We start from the raw sequence: 17,652 nt of genomic DNA, 5'->3' as shown, positions 1-17,652 counted from the left end.
TCCAGGCTCCCTTTAAACTGGATTGTGTGTTCAGGAATTTCTCAGGTTGGACAGTTTAGTTGAGAACTTAAGAGCCAGGCATCAAGGATGCATCTCTTCAAAACGGAGTCCATGAAGTCTATGTACTTTATATGATTTACTGTAGCATGTACTCCATTTCTTTCATTTAATATGATGCCATCATTAAACAGCTTAAGGTCAAAAGTAAATAGCAGTTTTAAAGTAAAAATTGCACAAGGGCATTGCTGTCTCTGCTTTGCTCATGTACTATGCTTTGTTCTATAAAAAGACTTCTCAGATGTGTGTAATCTTAACTACTGTGTCTTCTGCTAAGTCAAGGTTAAGTTTGAGAAACACATCAGGCTGGTCTTCTGATACTTCTTGCTGTCTCAAATAATGTTTTAACACTAATTTGTATTTTCTGTGGGGGATATGCAGAGCTTGCCATGTGAAATTCATACAACCTCGGTTTTGAAATCTGTAATATGTTTAGGGTGACTTGAGTGGAGGAGAGATCAGGATCTTTCATTTGTGCTGGTTTGAGATGCTGTTTAACATGTTTTTTCCCATTTCCTTTTTTCCCCAAAAAATAGCAGTTCTGCTGTGATGAAGCCAATCAAAATAAAATCAAACAACTTTTTTGGTTTTTTGGTTAGTTCTAATCCTTTCAAACTTTTTTTTTGTTCTACATATGTGAATGCTCAATTTCCTAACTTCATGCACTTGATATTTCTTAGTCCTAAGATTCTAAATACTTGTTATGCATATGGGTGTTTTTACTTGAGACCTGAGGTTATTGCAGTTATTTTCATCTTCTCCCTAGGAAGCATAATTTCTTTTCCTTTTTTTTCCCCCTCTGTGTTTGCACATTTTGACTGAACCCCTCAGAAATCTCATATCCCTTTAACCAGCACTGAAAACTACCTCTTTCATTGAGTTCAAGTCTGTAACTGCTTCCCTTAACTATAATCATGCCCCTTTGTCCCATTTGAAAATATTTCCAAACTGTTAATTCCTCCCTAAAGCAATTCTTGTTTTACCACAGGGGAGAGAAAACATGTCAGATATTTGCAGATCTCTTTGAGTAGAGAGGTCTCTCACCCTCCCATCCAAGCAAGTGATGTGCAGACCATCCCTGCCCAGTGAAGGGACTAAAGGAGTGAAGTGTGGCCCTGGGCTTCCTTGGGGCTGCCAGAATGGGGAGAATGCCATGTCAGTTTTTAACATTACTTTATCCATGGTCATTGGGCAGTGAGTTTTGTGCCCATTTAAATTGTAAATCCAAATTTGAACTCTTTTAAGATCTACTTCTTCATGGTGTTGCTGTTTATACTTGTGTATAAGGAACAGGCTGAGGGACCTGAAAGAAATAAAAAAATATTAGGGCCATCAAGCAATTGTTTTCAGTAAGATTATTATCCTGAGCCTATTTATTGTGTAGGCACAAAAGGATTAGCCCTGGCAAAAAGGTGTGTGTTATCAGCTTGGGCATGGATCAGCTTCATCTGCCATTATGATTCTGCCTTTTGAAACAGCTCAGAATTTGATGCAGTGTACTAAGAATTTTTAAATAGTTCTCAGATTCAACATTAACATTATTAAATAGACTGTAACAGTTTAAAAAGGTAAACAAGAAAGGGTACAGGGACAAAGAAAAAACACATTAAATACCACTTAGAAATCCCAGAATACCTTTCATAGTTTATGTACTCAGCAACTTAAATACAATGAAAAAATTTTCAGATAAAACTGGGAAATAAAAGGTAGTCCAAAAGATGGAGTTATTTTTTATATGAGTAGTGTTTTGTATTTCATGTTTTATGTTATAAAGCAATGTTATTGAAGGTTTTGCACTTCTTCAAGTTACTTCCCTTTAATCTTTCTTTTTCCTGAAGAAGTAGCTTTATATTGTGCCTGTTAATGTAAAATGCAGGGGGGAATGAGGGGACGTGTTTGGGTTTCTGTTAACATGGGAGAAAATAATTAGCTGGCTCTTAGAAATTAATGCCACCTTAACAGCTGGAGTGATTCCTCTGTATGAATTACTGAAGTAATGTTCCTTTGCTTTACACAAACTCCTTACAGTTTCTTCCCAGACTCTACTTCACTGGTTCTTAAAATATAGAATTGAATTCATATATCAAGGTTGCTTTTCTGTCTTATGTACTGAAAATTAACTAAATATCTAAAGTCTTGGCTGCAGTAAATAATTTATTCTAAAAGAGCTGAGGAGAGCTTTTAAAACTCTTTATTCTATACAGTTTTCTTCATAACTGTGAGTAGATATAATTTCCGTCAGCTCTGGTTTCAACAAAGCCTTTTTGTTGAAAAGTGTTTTCTAATAGCATATAAAGTTCTTTGTAGCATTTTTAATTCTAGCAGGATCTCAAGGTAACTATAAGGCAAGTTGTGTGCTTCTGTTACTGAGAGAAGCATATCCCGTTTGTAATGAAACATTTGTTAACTTCTGTATACAGATTGCGGTTCATTCCGCAAATACTTGTGGGCTCTCTGATGTCCCTCACAGGGTTTTATCTGTGACAAATTCATACCACAGTTCTTAAACTACGTTTTGGATAGAAGATTTCTTTCTTTTGCAAAACTGTTTGCCAGTGTCTTTCATTTAATGCTTGTAAGTATTTCAACTTTGGTTTTCAATTATTTAACAAAAAGGATTATCAGAAATATACAGAATAGTAACATGTTATTTTAGCATATTTCTCTATGGGATTCTCTTCCAAGCTCCCATGGACAAAATGAAATCCATGTTACTGTTATCCTGAGCAACTCAAATTTTACTGTTTAAGTGAGTATGGTTCCTAGGTCTTAACTGACTTTTCCAATATAGTTTCACTTAGCTCAACCACCTTAAGTATGGTCAAAAGTCCTGCTTAGTGTTTGTTACGTTTAAGGACTTACTGTGCTATTAAACCTTGCTATGCTGCTATAAAGAAAAAAGAAGAAAAAAGAAATTAAAAAGCCACATGCGGTGGGTTTGTGTTGCATTTCAGAAGCTATCCTTTTTTTTTTTTGTTTTGTTTTTTTTGTTAAGAACAAAAAAATTCCATCACTTCTTTTTAAGGGTTGGTTTGTAATCTTATGGGCTTTATTAGTTGTTGGACACAAAGATAAATGCACCATTCTTCAGCCTCTCAAAACATTTTTCATGCCCACTGATATTTTTGTTGCTAGGGTTTTGGTTTTTTCTGTGAGAAGGCAATGGCCAGCACTGGTATGTTAATGGCTAACACAAGTGCATGTTGAGAGTAATAAAATACAGAGATAGTATCAGGCATCTCTGTTTCACTGTAAATGGTTGGCATAAATCACAGCTACTCCAGTTTTCTGGCTGGTATTGTGTGTTCTTGAGCACTAAAAAATAAATGGGTGTGAAGGTGGTACAGACAGGACATGGGAGTATCTACAAATAGATATGCCCTGTACTTGCAGGATAGGAACAGAAGACAACCAAAATTATTTGACTATTGAATAGTATTATTTAATCATTGTATGTGACAGTTTTTCAAGAAACAGGAAGAAACTTATAGATGAGCAAATCCAACTACAAAGCAAATTCTAAACTTTTTAAGGTTGGAAGTGTATAAATATGTGCATATATGTATTCAAGAAAAATAGAGAAGAATGCAATTCTGTGGCATATCTTTTTTAACTCACTGTATTTTGACAGCTTCATTGGTTGATTTTTCCATGTTTTTGGCATAGTAAAAAAATGCCTGATATATTATGTAACTGCAAATGTTACTGAAGTTGTTTTCTAAAAATAATTTTTTTTAATCTACATTTTGTATTTTTCACACACTGCAGCTCATAAGAGTGTATCCAATTATATTTACTAAACTGGACTCAAACTACAGGTGATGGAATTTGCTATTTTCCAGATGGGCAGTGTATTTGTTTGTGTGTTTGTATCTGTGCAGTGTCCTAATTTTTTTTAGCTGCAGGCAAAAAAATAAAGTTCTAAATTTTTCTTTATAATAACCACTATTTAAATATTTGGGCTGCATCATAGAGTCACTGAACTACCTGACACTGGAATCTGTAGTCTTCATGGTCAATACTGTGAGTACACAGGGATATTTTGAGTAGATTTGTATCTTTTTTGTTTCTCTCTTTGCCCTTCTTCAAATGCATATTTAGAAGTGAAGCTCCCTTTCAATATATTATTTAGGCATAGATTCATACTGACTTTAGAGGTGCCAGTAGTCAGTTAATAATAGTCTAATGGAGTTTTAAGAAAGCAAATATACTGGCTTTAACATGACAGGTAATGTATTTCATAATTACTGTAGAGTGAGGTTTTATATCAGGAGAGTTTTCAAGGGGTATTGAAATAGACAAAGTAGTGACAGGACTTCAATAAGAAGAATTAAAGGAAGATTATTTTTAATACTGTCTTATTGACATATTTTACAATATCATATACAGTATTTCAGAAATAGTTCCAGCTTGCCATTATGAATATGATTATTCTAGAAGAAGAAGAAAATAAAAGTGGCATCTTGAGAAACTAATGTAATCAGTGCCAAAGATAAATGTGAATTGACTTAGAAAGTTAAATATTCATGTTTTAGACTAGTTTCTTGTATTGACCATGCTATAAGCATTACCAATTGCAATAGACATGCTGAAAGTATGTATTAATGCACATTGTTCAGTGTAAAGGAAAAGCTGGTATTTATTTGTTTGTAATGTTCTTTTCTGCTTCAGACACACTTTGATTGATGTCCAGGTATGATTTTGATATACTGGCACAGCAGCAAAAAGAAATCCTGTCCCATATCAGCTTATGAAACACACTGAGGAGAGTTTGCCTGCCAGCCTGTTCCTTATACCAGGTTGTATTGCCCCATTTAGAGAAATTCCACACATCAAATATGAAGGCTGTGTTCAGTGAAATTTCACCTGGGTGAATTTATAGAATATCTCAAAAAGCTGAGATATTGTTCCACTTAGCTATATTTATCAGTTAAGCCAAAGTGGAATTCAAGCTGTAAACAATGGGGAAATCACAGCATTATTTATCTTAGTCATATGGTAAAGCAAGTACACACAAAATATTTAAAAATCTGAAATGAAAGATCCTTCGACTACCAGGCAGCATTAAGTTCTGAGATAAAATTATTTCTACCACAAAACTAAAGCATAAAAGTCTTTGGGTTTTATTGTATTTTGCCTTTTTTACTAGTCCCCCTTCAAACTTCCACTGTTTAGAGAAGCTATATTCCACTTGGTTTTTTTCAAGGAACATTTGGCATCCAAAAATATCATACAGACCTTTCATTGGAATTGTGCATACTTATCATTTATACAGTCTGTCAAGTGTATATTTATACAATGCTTCCTGAATTTGGGTGAATGTTTCAAAAGTATAAAGAGATTCCTCAAACTGTCTAAACATTAAACAGTATAAAAATGAAAAACTGCTTTTTAAAAGTTCGGACTTGCTCATGCTGTTATTTTTACTGAGGAATTTAAACAGCAAAATGATAGAAGTAATTAAACAGATGACATCTAAATGCACAGCTGCAAACTTCAGCTTTGTTTCATCTTACACTTTTTTTGAGAGGGACCAAAATTACTTCATAGTTTACTAATACTGTACCTTGTGGCCATAGGTTCATTGATACTGTGTTCCAGAGACACCTCTAGAAGACAAGTGCACCAGAAGTTCTTCAGCTTCTTCGCAGGCAATTACTGCACTGCAGCCCTTGTAGCAAGGGACTACTTTTATATGTCTGGTCATATAAAAAAATATGTAGAGGATTTTTTGCCCATAGGACTAAGAAAGGAAGCAAAGGCCAAATTTTTTGATGTGTGATCTGCTGTAATTCTTTTCATGTATTAGGTAGCTTCTGTATTATCAGTGCACTGCTGCCAGTCCTGACCTTGCTGTGGTCCAGTTCACTAAAATCTAGCTTTCCTAAATGGGTAGAAAATGGAATTACATTTGGGTAGCACCCACCTGGCACCACCACTGTAATTAATAGGCATGAGTGCTGGGTTTTTTTTCTCTGTATAGTTATCTATTGGGTTTCAAAATAAAAATATTTAAGTAGTCACATAAGTAGCATATCAGTTTAAAATTTGCAGTCACTAATTTTTATCCATATTTTATAACTTTGCATTCTCAGAATACTCTCAAAATGTTTTCTGTGCAATTAGTTACATCGACAAAATCATTTTGGCTTTATGCCCACAGGATAAATTGGTAGACTGTTGAAGAGGTTGATTTTGTCATTTAGAGATATGTACTAAGCAAGTTTAGAGAGAAGAGCCTCTCCTATTTTCCTTTGGCATGTTCTAGTCTTGCAAAGAGGAAAGCACATCCCGTGGCAGGCCAGGCAAAGGGTCTGCCTAGCCCCAAACATTCTCATGTGCAGCACATGGAGACCTGGCAGACTCTGCTTTTCTGCACATCTGTGAATCCTGTTAGACTGGTCACCTCAATTCTTACCAAGACAGTGTTTCCTGCTCCTTTTGAGAGAGTGTCAGCCACACATGAAAATAGGCACAAACCATTGACTTCCCATCACCAGATTTATTCTTCTGTCTTCAAATCTCTCTCCTCTTGCATTATGATAGCTCAATGAATATCAGTCCTTTAAAAAAATGGTTTGGGATTAAATAAATACCTCTATGGCTCAGTAGTTGCAGTTGATGAAACTGGTGAAATAAAGGACACATATAGTTAGAGAAATGTTATTCTCTGAGCAATTAGTTTAAGAACTGAGGGGTTTTTCTGTGTTGTCTGTTTTTAAGAAAAAGCTACAAAGCAATTGTAAGGGAAGACCTGTCTGCTTCAGCCTGACCAAAAAAAAAAAAAAAAAAAAAAGCTGTGCTGAAAAATATTAGTAAAAGAAAATAGTATATTTGGATATTTTAGAAAAAGTTTGGTTATTACTATAATTCTTTTCTGTAGAACAGTTATTGCTGCACAACTAGAAAAGTCTAGCAGCAGATAGGAGATAACTCTGTGCTTCTGTCTATCCCATCTGCGTGTCTCAAAAGTGACTATTTAATACCTAGCTTGGACATATTTAAGGGAAACACTTAAATATGTGTAGAGTACTGTGATGGCTTTGTTGAAGATCCTGAATACCTTCTCTTAATGTCATTCTGTGTCAGGAGCCACGATTTGCATAGTAGTAGATTCTGTGCTTGAAATATCTGGAAACTTTGAATGAATTAAAATAGCAGAATTCAAACACCTTTTTCATGGTTGAATTTTCTAAACATGTATCTAACACATCCTTATTCCAGACTGTCACATAGGAGACTAAATGATATCTTAACAACAATCAACTAAAATCTTAGTGCTCTTTTATATGATTAGCTGTTTTAAATGATAATGAGTGTAGATGGCTTGTTCTATACACCCAGTTGGGGTTTTTTTCACCAGGCACTTTGGCATTCATGTATTGGATCCTGTTTTAGGGCATGCTTATCCATAATTGAATAATCTCTCATTTTTATCTTTTTGTTTTATTTTGTTTTGTTTTGGGTTTGTTTGTTTGTGTGTGTGTGTGTGTGTGATTTGGAAGTACTGAGTTCCCACATGGAATTCATTGTGTTACCTAATGATCTTTGTAGCTATTTATTGTTGTATGCTCTGCTTTAGCTTTTTTAACACTTTTACCAGTTCCTGTCTTCTCAGTGGTACTTATCTCTGTAGGTATACAGAGCAAAAAGGCACCAGTGCCCAAGAGATAGAAGTCAGAAATTTATCCAACATTAATTTGAAAAAGAGGAAAGTTACTTGTTACACTTATATTTTTGCATCCCTGTAGCAATTGTTTGAAGTAGTCTACTGCAATCAGAAGACAATTTTGCGTATGTTTCAGTTATTGGCCTTTTTTTTCAACACAAGTAATCTACCTCTCAGCTGATTTATGCCTATGTACAAAAATGATAAACACTACAAATCATTATAAAGTTAGAACTTATGAGTGTTGCTGACCACAAAACATATTCCATTAAAATGTAATTTATAACTTTTTCCTTTGCATTAGGATGTTATGTATTTGACCACTATGTAAATTTAAGAAGGGGTCAGTAATTTTTATTTTGCTCACAGAGCTATCGCTGATGTTTTCTTTTTACAAGCATCCTGCACTTATGAAGATGAACCCAGGTACCATAACCACTCTGATTTAAAGGAATGTGTTACCTTCTGTAGATAATGTTGATGTATCTGGCTGTGCAGATCACAACAGCAGGGCTAATCAGACAGAATGCACTTGGCGTTGTTAAACAGATTCCTGTAACCAATAGTATCACTTGCTAATCAGAAAAACATTAAGCAAAGTAGCCTTACTGTGCTCAGTTTATATTTTCATTTAATATACCATTGCTGAGTATGCTGCCAGCAGTGATGGAGATGGGACAGTAGTTGTGTTATTCTGAGGCTGAGCTGGAGAGGGGAGAAGGAGCAGCTGCCAGCAAAGCCTGTCATGTGTGGCATGGTTCCTGCGGACAAGAGGCAGAAACAGTGAGAATTGGAGTTCACTGCTGATGGCATTTGAAAGCCTGCTACACTGATCCAGACTAAAATAAATTGTTTCCAACATCCTGGCAGCCATAAAACACTGTTTGTTACACCACAAGTCTCCTTATGGACAGATTGCAGGCTGGGTAAGCAAACCCTTGTCCTGGAAGACGTGTGTATCACTCAGTATGGCAGAATATGTACCCAGGATCTTGTGAGGACCTTCTCTTCTTGCCTAAAGATGTCTCCTTCTCTCTTCTAGCAACATTAGAATGTTCTTACCTTCTTCTTTACTTTAATTTTCAGCCTTAGTGCCCTGATTCTATGATTCTTCCTTTGCCAGTGTTGTGTTCTCCTTTTTTTCTACTTCTCATTCTTTTTTCCACCTTCCTCACAAATAATTTAATATCTCCAAATTTAGGCACATCCAGGACTTCCATCATGGGAAGTCATGCTATAGGAAATTTTTTATTGTAGTACTTCGATCATGTCCCTGTCCATTGTGTGATGTTGGGGAAGTTCTGTTTCTCTCCAAAAGGCTCACATGTTAACTCTCTGTGACAAAAAGACATCTAGGTATCTATTATACCATCTATTTGGTAAAATTAAAAAAAAAAAAAAAAGAGAAAAAGTAGTTGCCTTTGTTTGAAAAGCTGATTCCTGTCTGAGGTTTTACTTATAGAAGTTTAGCATTCTCAAAGGCCAGTATTGTCATACATTCTCTTGGTTTACGACATTTTTGTTCTGTGCTCTTCTTAACACCTATAGCATCTCATTCCAGATGGAGTCCAAGAAACACTTGCTTCAGTTTCCCTGTTTGGTAAAATACATTCAATGGCTTTGTCAAGGAGGAAACTTTACTGAGTTGAACTGGGGAAAAGGCAGTGAAGGTGCATTAGGTTAGTGATGAATACTGCTGTGATTTCTACAGTGGTCAGTCACATCTCATGCATAGGTGAGGGGCTTTCAGACCACATCTAGCCTGAGACTTCACAAGCTTAAGCAGAAGAGGAAGGGGTTCTTTTACCTATGTGGTATGTGTTATTACATATTTATCTATGTGCTATACCTATGTGTTATTACATATTTATCCAAGCTTACTTTCCATTTCCTTTGTAAATTAGGATAGAAAGGATCTTTTACCACCAGGCAAAACCTTTAATAAGTGAAATTTAGGTAGATATGTTTGTTATCTCTATACCTGGAAGCAGAAATCACTGCATACAGAGATCCAGTCAGTACTAATAAAAATTAGCTGTTGTGTGTAAAGTCTTCAAATATTTCTTAATTATTACATAAAGTGTAGTCTTTAGCAGCCATTTTCCTGGCTTGTTTAGCTTTTTGTAGGTCTCAGATGAGCTGTGAATAAATTTAACTTCTTTACTGTGGGTCTCAGAATTATGCTTATTCAGCAGTATGTAGTAACTGGTTCAACATGAACTGCTTCTTAAATAAACACACAAAAAGCCTGACCCACGCAAAATCAATTTAAAAAAGAGAAAAGCTTTAAACCTGTGTTTCCTGTTACATGCTTATGGTTGTGTTTGGTTGCTTGTGATCTTACTGTATTGTTGACCAGCTGTTGTATTCTGCACCACCTGCCCAAAGATTAGATGAGATAGTGAAGTTGTTTTCAGAAGAGGGAAGCAATTTAAATCATAACCCCTACAGTACATTTCAGCTGATAAAACATCACTTTTGCTGGAGATAGAGAAGTCGGGAATTTGGCTTACTCTGTTTTCCGGAATTTATTTGCTGCAAGGATTTTAAAGGGTTCAGAGTTCATACAAAGCACATGTACTTAAGACTAGGCCAGGTTTGCTGTGGTTTAACATACCTTCATTCTCCTAGGAAGTATACAACTAATAAATTGGAGACATACTTAGGAAAATTGTTGATATGGGAAAACCAGAAATGAGTGCTTATGTAAATCACTATATGTAAATTGTTGATATGGGAAACTAGAAATGAGGGCTTACGTAAATGCTTGTATATATATTACTTATTTGGGAAAAGGCTATATTTTGATCCTTGTATAAAACTGGCATGATGCAATTTCTGAAAGCCATAATGAGCTTCATCAAAACATCAAGTCATTAATTACTAAACCTTGTATTTTACATGGATGTGTAAAATATGTGTTTCTTGAAGTGGGTTATCTATAGCAACATGGTATGCTTGGTTTTCAAAAGTGTATCTGAACGATCAGAAGAAGAGCTTTATATTATATATAGGAGATTGGTAATAGTAGGATAATGCAAATATGAACTTTTATGTCAGCATGAAAATATTGAAGCTGAAAATATTGGGCTGTAATATTCCAAAGTGCATTAAAAAAAGATGCAGCAGACAAATGTGATACCAGCAACACAATACATGAGTACCTTCTCTTTAAGTAATGCCCTTGTATGTTTTGCTGCACCTAAAGATTTTTGCCGAAGAGTGATTTTGTTGAGGTTTATGTTTAAATAAGTAAATTTGTGTGGGTAAGAAGGGCAGTGTCACAGTGGGGAGTTTCAGATTAGTGCATACAGATACATTGTGCTTAAGGAATTTGGTTCACAAGGTTATGCTGAATGAGTCTAAGGAATATATAGGTGAGCCTATTGCAAGTTATCAAGCTGCTCATTAAAGAAGAAATGAAAAATGGTCACTGCAAAGTAAAGGGGAGAACAATCCATTGTGCATGTGAAATTACTATCATATTCTGTTTAATATACACAAGAAGACTTCCAAAAATATGTGATTCAGTGCTTTATTTTAAGTAATATTTCACAAAACAAATATTCCAGTATTTACTTGTATTAGACAAAGTATGAAAATAGACATTGGATCATACAATAATCTACTGTGGTGGGTTGAAAAAAAAACTGCATTCACATTGATGAAATAATGCCTTAGAAAGAATAATAAAAGGCACAGTGGATGTGGTTAGGTCTCTCTGTGTGGAAAGTTGACAAACACATTCTTAAGTTTTAAGAAACCACATTTAATTTTGAAATACCACTACTGACATAACAGATTTTCTGTGTGTTTCTACTAAGCACTTAAGAAAGTTATAGGGCCTACTGAGCACTGCCATCACACTGCCTCTCCAGGAGTGACTTGATCAGAATGGTTTTCCTGTCATCCACATGTCTCTGTGGGTACATATGAATAATTACTTAATTTTCTTAATTGCTAACATACTCCATTGGTAACAATAGCAGTGTATTAGCAGTTTCAACTGTTATTTGGATTTGGGCAGCACTGGGATTGCACTTTGAAACAGATTGCACACCTATAGTTTGCATACCTGTACTCTTGAGTTTGCAGTTTGGGATGTGCTACTTCAATAGTTATTTGTGTTTAGATTATTAGTATCAAATTCACACAAAATGCAGAATTATTAATTTCTCTGTGAAGACAGTAGCTGTATACTAAATTATTTTGGCCTAAGACCTTGAACAGAACAGTAGATTGGATGTCATATGCCAGTAAGAAGCTCAAGCTTCAACACAGATGTATGAAATCAATAAAAATAGACTACAATTTGTGATCATAGAGTGAAGGAAAAAAAATTAAGATCCCCTTGCTCCCTTATTTTGAAAAACAGTGATAATATAACAGTGAATTTTTGTTATAATATCAAATGAGTAGTGCACAGAAGGCTGTATTGTTCCCAGTATAGAAAAGGCAAGATTTTTTTTTATTAGTATTTCCCAGTGCTTATTAGCAGAAGACGAATGGCAGTAGAAGACTCCTCTGTTACTGGTCACAGGTAAAATTGATCTCAGCAGCCCCCACTCATTTAATAGTTCTTGAATATTTTGTTGAAGTTGAGTCTGACTGTTCCCAATACTAGCTCAAGACTGAAGTACTTTGTAAAATCTAATGTCATAGACTTTAAAGGAATCCACAAGGAATGTGGTTCACTCAAAAATGCTTTTTTCTCAGTTGTTAGAAGAATTTTATTTAGAAAATTCTGTGCTGAAATACAGCGGTAAAAGGATTGAATTGTTTTTCCATCATCTTGGAGTATTCTTTTTAATTTTTATTCTTTGATGAATTTGAACAGTGGGACAGTTGGTTATAGTTCATGGTTAGACTGGTATGTAGCTGTTCTTTTTGAGGACTTGAATGTGACATCCTTTATCCATTCAGTAGATGTGAATCAGTCCTACTGCCCCACAAGGCTGCTCGTGTTAATCTGATTGGGAGTGCAATGAAGTTGATTCATTGATCTCATATCGACTTTGGTACATCTGGCTAAATTAAGGAACGTGTTCATTTGCAGATCTCCCATTGAATTCCTTAGGAAAGAGGCAGATGGGTACTTTTGAAGATTTGAAACTAAAATAATGCTTAGTGTAGACGAAAATGGTGAAATTGGTACCTTCATTTTGTTAATTTGGATCTTAATGAATATCTGATTGGTCTTATTGTGTGCTTTGGTAATTTCTTTTCTGTTTTTGACATTACAGGAGAGCACTAAATCTAGGAATTCTTCGAGACCCTGGATCAGAAGTTGAAGACAGACAATACCAAATAGATCTTCAATCTATCAACATTGGTACTGCTTATTGGAATCAGTTGAAACCAGAGAAAGAAAATGGAAAAGGAGGAGTTCTGACAGAGACTGAGAGAAATTCTCAAAATCCAGCACTTGAATGGAACATGGCCAGTAGGTAGGGATTTTTTTAAAGACTTACTCTTTTCTGAAAATACATAGCACAAACTCTGGAGAGAGTATGCACAGTATACCTGAATTAAATAATTAAATACTGGCTTTGCTTTACATTACAAGCACATTTCCCTGGAGTTTTGGGTTACATATTTGAAATTCATATTACTGTTGTTGTTATGCTGTAGTTGCTGTCTAGTTACTGTGTGCTTTGCTTCCATTATAAGCTCTTCTCCAAGTTGCTTACTGTCTGTCCATAAAAATAACTCCAGTGCTGAGACTTTAGCTTGTCAGTCTCTATAAGCAATGGGAGGTTCTGTTTTGGGGGTTTTTTGGGGTATAGGGTGTGTTTTGGGGGTGGTGGTGTATTTTTTTCTTTTTTTTCTAAACTTCTTTTGTTTGTATTTTTACAAAGCTTGAGTAAAACCAGCTTAGACATTTCTAAATTAGAGAGGGATAAAGTAGAACATTTCCTATTGATTCTGAACTGGTTTTTGCACTTCTGTAACTAAAACCAGATGAATTTTGAGAATTAGACATTTCAGCTAAGTCTCCTTTATTGGGTATTGTATATGTGCACACAAAGCCCCACCCTCTGGTTAAACAGTGTTGAAAGACAAAGCATGCATACACTTGCTTGCTATTTTAAATTTTGACGTTTTCAAATAAAAAATGGGGGGGAGTTAATTGGTAATTCGTGAAGATTTTAAGTATTTATTTTGGTATTAATATACTTTTTTTATACTTAAAAATTAATGCAAGTAGTTTAAAACTAAATTTTACAGACTGTGTAGGAGATTTCAGTTTTCAAACTGGCAGGAATAAGGTCTGATGGCCAAGAGCAAGCTTTCAAGTAATTTTGTAGAATTAGAAGCATTTTTGCTAGTAAATGGCTCTTTGCCTATACATTTAGCTATTTATTTTCATATAAAAGCCCTTTCTATCTAATTCATGCAGAAAAAAATCTAATTTTTATGAGATCTGTGCATAATTTCATGGTTCCTAAAGTATGATTCCTTATCTCCATTTAGGGATGAGTTCCTAAAAGTGATATACAAAACCAGGCAGAATCATCTGGAAATAACTACTTCTGGTTTAATTTTCAGAAAAATGGGAGATGAGAGGATTCAGATTTTTCTAAAAGTAAGGCAAGTTGTAGCAAAGGCTACATGAGGATGGCACACAGACTGAGCTCTGTAAGTGATGTATTGATGCAAGGCCAAGAGAACAGATAAGCTCACTCTGGAGGAGAGCATGCAGGAAAAAGATGTGGTCAGTAATAAATTCCAGTTTATCATTGAAAACTAGAGGGCAGGAAAAACACTTCTAATCAAAGAGATGATAAAATGACAGAGTCACAGGAGTGCATATAAAAATTTTAACACAGAAATAGATTCTGTTCTTCATTTATAAGATCATGTGGATCTTTACTGTCTTTTAACAATTTATCTTTTTAACTCATACAATTCCACATAGGTTTTTTATTTTAAATTCCTAGCCTTAAAAAATGTGTATGACTTTATAGCTGGGCCTTGATGTTGGACAGGTGCATTGTGAGGTTCTTTGTCCCAAAATTTCACGTCCACTGCAATATCTTGAAAAATAAGATAACGTTAATTTCCAAAGGACTTGCAGCCAATTTGCAACTTCAGCTAACATAGTAAAACCAGCCACTGAGAGACTGGCTTTCCTTTTCCTTGCCATTGGTGACTGAAATCCTACTGCCAGCACACTCTGGGTCTGAGCTGTGTGGTTGTAGATTGATAGGAGATTCTGTTGCATTACTGAAAAGCTAATAGGACAAGGGAGCAGCTGTTACAGACAATCGTCAGTTCTCTTTTTGGTTTTTTTCCTATAAGTGCTTGGACATGCTTCCTCAGCAGACTTCCAAAATAAAGTTTTATTAGAATACAAATAAGTATGTTTGGTTTAAAATTGCTTTTGAATGCATCTTCTACTTGGGTTTTAATTTAGAACAATTGTAATTAAATACATTAAATTTTCCTTTCTGGTGTGCAATTACAGAATTTTAGTTCCAGCTTGTTTTCAAGAAAAAGTATGAATGCTTTCTTATCCTTTTGGTTTTAAATTTTGCATATTTACTAAAGTTTTTTTCAGAATCTTTTCATTTTTGCTTTTTAGTTATCAGTCAGTTTTGCTATGTCTGGGTTTATTTTATGACCTGTGCAAGTGATGTGTTGAGAACTGGAAGAACCTGCACTGAACTCTGCCATCCAGGGTGCTATTTCCAGCATGCACCAAGAGGGTGGCTGCTGGATGTTTTACATGGTGCTTACTGTTTCCAGATTAAATTTATCCTAATACTTACTGCAAATACTACAAAAGCTTTATGCCTTAATCTAATCTTGATACCATTTTGTAGATTTCTTTAAGTTTCTTAGATATGTTTAACCTGGAATATAATGAATGGTTTTTGCTGAGTTCTTTTAAGGTTAATTTCTTTGTTTGGTTTTAATATACTTATGTTTATTCTTACCCAGTGCTCTGGTATATTAGGATCACTGGGTCTAAAGATCCTTTTTTGGAATCTATTTTTCTCATTTTTGTAATACTTTAATGCTATGTGGGGGAGTATAGAATCCAGCCTATATCCAGGTTTTTCGTAGTTACCTTACATAGTTTACTTTACAGAAAACATCAGCATAGATACCAGCCATTCCTTTTCCATTCCCATTTGTAAAAGCATTTTTGGATTATTTAAAAATAAAATGGCAAAAATTTTAAAATAAATAGTATTGTAATTTAATCTACAATTGAAATTTGGCCTGGTTTTAAAATTCACATGAAAACCAAATCATTTTAAGTCAGAGATGTATGGATATCAGACAAACAAGTATCTGAAGGCATTTGACATAATTTATCATTTAAATGCTTTAGCAATCTTTACTCTGAAAGTAAATCCTTTGAATTTTCATACCACTTTTTCCAGAGTTTAGTTCTTCTACTACTTAATACATTAAGGAGTTGTTTCCCCGCCCCCGCCCCACCTTTACACTGCAGTTTGGAAATCAAGCTGTCATACTCTAAGACAAAGTTGTTGAATACTTGCAGGTGTTTTAGTGTAAGATTCTTCAAGAGGGGCTGCAGTGAAATGCTGGTGTGATGCCTCCTGTGTCTCTGCAGGTCATGCCAAGGAGAATGGGGGAACTGGAACTCTCTGGTAGGGTGGATGCAGCCTTGCAGAAAAAACTGTCTAGATGCTGTGGTGTACTGAGGATCAGGGATCATAACTCTTTCCATTATGAAATGTTTATACTTCACCATGGATGTTATAAAAAGCTCCCTAATGGTGTAATATATAAAAAGAATACTGGAAACAGTCAGACAGTTCTAATAAGGTTATGTACAAATGAAACCTGTCCACATTTATTCCCTTTACCAAACAGCATGTGGGGAACTGGGAGTACTTAACCGAAAGAAGTTTTCTTGATTGAAAACTGCTTTTTCAGCTTGCAGATCTCCTCCTCCCTCTCCCTCCACTCAATGGAAAAAACAACAGCCCTGAAGGAAATAAAGAAATATATCCTCTCTTGAGGCCTCGCCCCCATCGCTGTGCAATCCTTCTACAGCTCCCAGCAGCAACTTCTGCTTCCTGCAGCCTGAATAAACTTTGTTTAAAAAAAATAATAATTGAGCTTAAACGCATTACTTCTCTGTGTGGTAATGAATTGAGTGTGGCAATATACTGTGCTACAGTTTTGTCCTTGGCATACCACCATCTGGAACAGCTCTCATGGAGTACATCAGGGAGCCAATGATCTGTTGTACAAAACTGAACAAAATACCACTGCAAGGATCCTCAGAAAGGTTTCCTGCAGATTTTACTTTGAATAGTTTTCATTTTCATGCTTTTTTAGAAAGTTCTTGGCTACTTGCCAACTTCTAACGAGGAACGATCAGAAAAAAATTGTTCTCTAGATCTTTGTGTAAGGAAGTAGGGCATTCCCCTTGCATCTTTTGGAATAAAATGCAATGCATTTTTTTCAGTAATTTATTTTAATTGTTGTCTTTTATGGTACCTTAAGTTGTGCTTGTATTCATACTGTACAAAGCCTTTCTCAATAAGATGGGGTGTTTTATTTTTTATATTAATCCACAGCAAAGCAATGCTGCACAGCATTCTTCATAAGATAGAAGTTAGCTTTACTGAAGTCTTCTAATACAAAAATAGTAATTCTTTACAGCCAGGTAGTGTACACTTGTTTATTTTCTAATTTTGTTTATTAGATGGTCCTCAGAATGTTGCTATGATATTTTACTGCCATGTGACATGTCTTTGCAACACCTCAGAAAGCTGAAAGGATGTGAATTAGTCATCAGTAGTTAGATATCCTAAAACATTCCTAATACATTTGTATATCAGGGATTAGCTGATTTAAACAGCTATATGGGAAGCCTGCAAGAGAAAATTCTTTCATAAGTCTCAAGTTAACATACTGTCTTAAATAACATCTTCTGACGT

The 17,652-nt window shown here is 35.1% G+C and overlaps 1 protein-coding gene across 5 annotated transcripts in view; it reads left to right on the top strand.

Moving 5' to 3' along the window:
- The window catches only part of VPS13B (vacuolar protein sorting 13 homolog B), a 431,489-nt gene that overhangs the window by 265,402 nt on the left and 148,435 nt on the right, over window positions 1–17,652 (top strand). For all 5 annotated transcript variants that reach the window (XM_074554422.1, XM_074554431.1, XM_074554441.1 and 2 more), the window contains exon 31: window positions 12,970–13,173. In XM_074554422.1, coding sequence (XP_074410523.1) covers window positions 12,970–13,173 — 204 coding nt within the window. The remainder of the gene's footprint in view (window positions 1–12,969; window positions 13,174–17,652) is intronic.

The sequence above is a fragment of the Zonotrichia albicollis genome, chromosome 1, assembly GCF_047830755.1.
Source record: "Zonotrichia albicollis isolate bZonAlb1 chromosome 1, bZonAlb1.hap1, whole genome shotgun sequence".
In the NCBI taxonomy this organism is placed as follows: Eukaryota; Metazoa; Chordata; class Aves; order Passeriformes; family Passerellidae; genus Zonotrichia; species Zonotrichia albicollis.
This window is presented reverse-complemented; position numbering and strand designations above follow the sequence as displayed.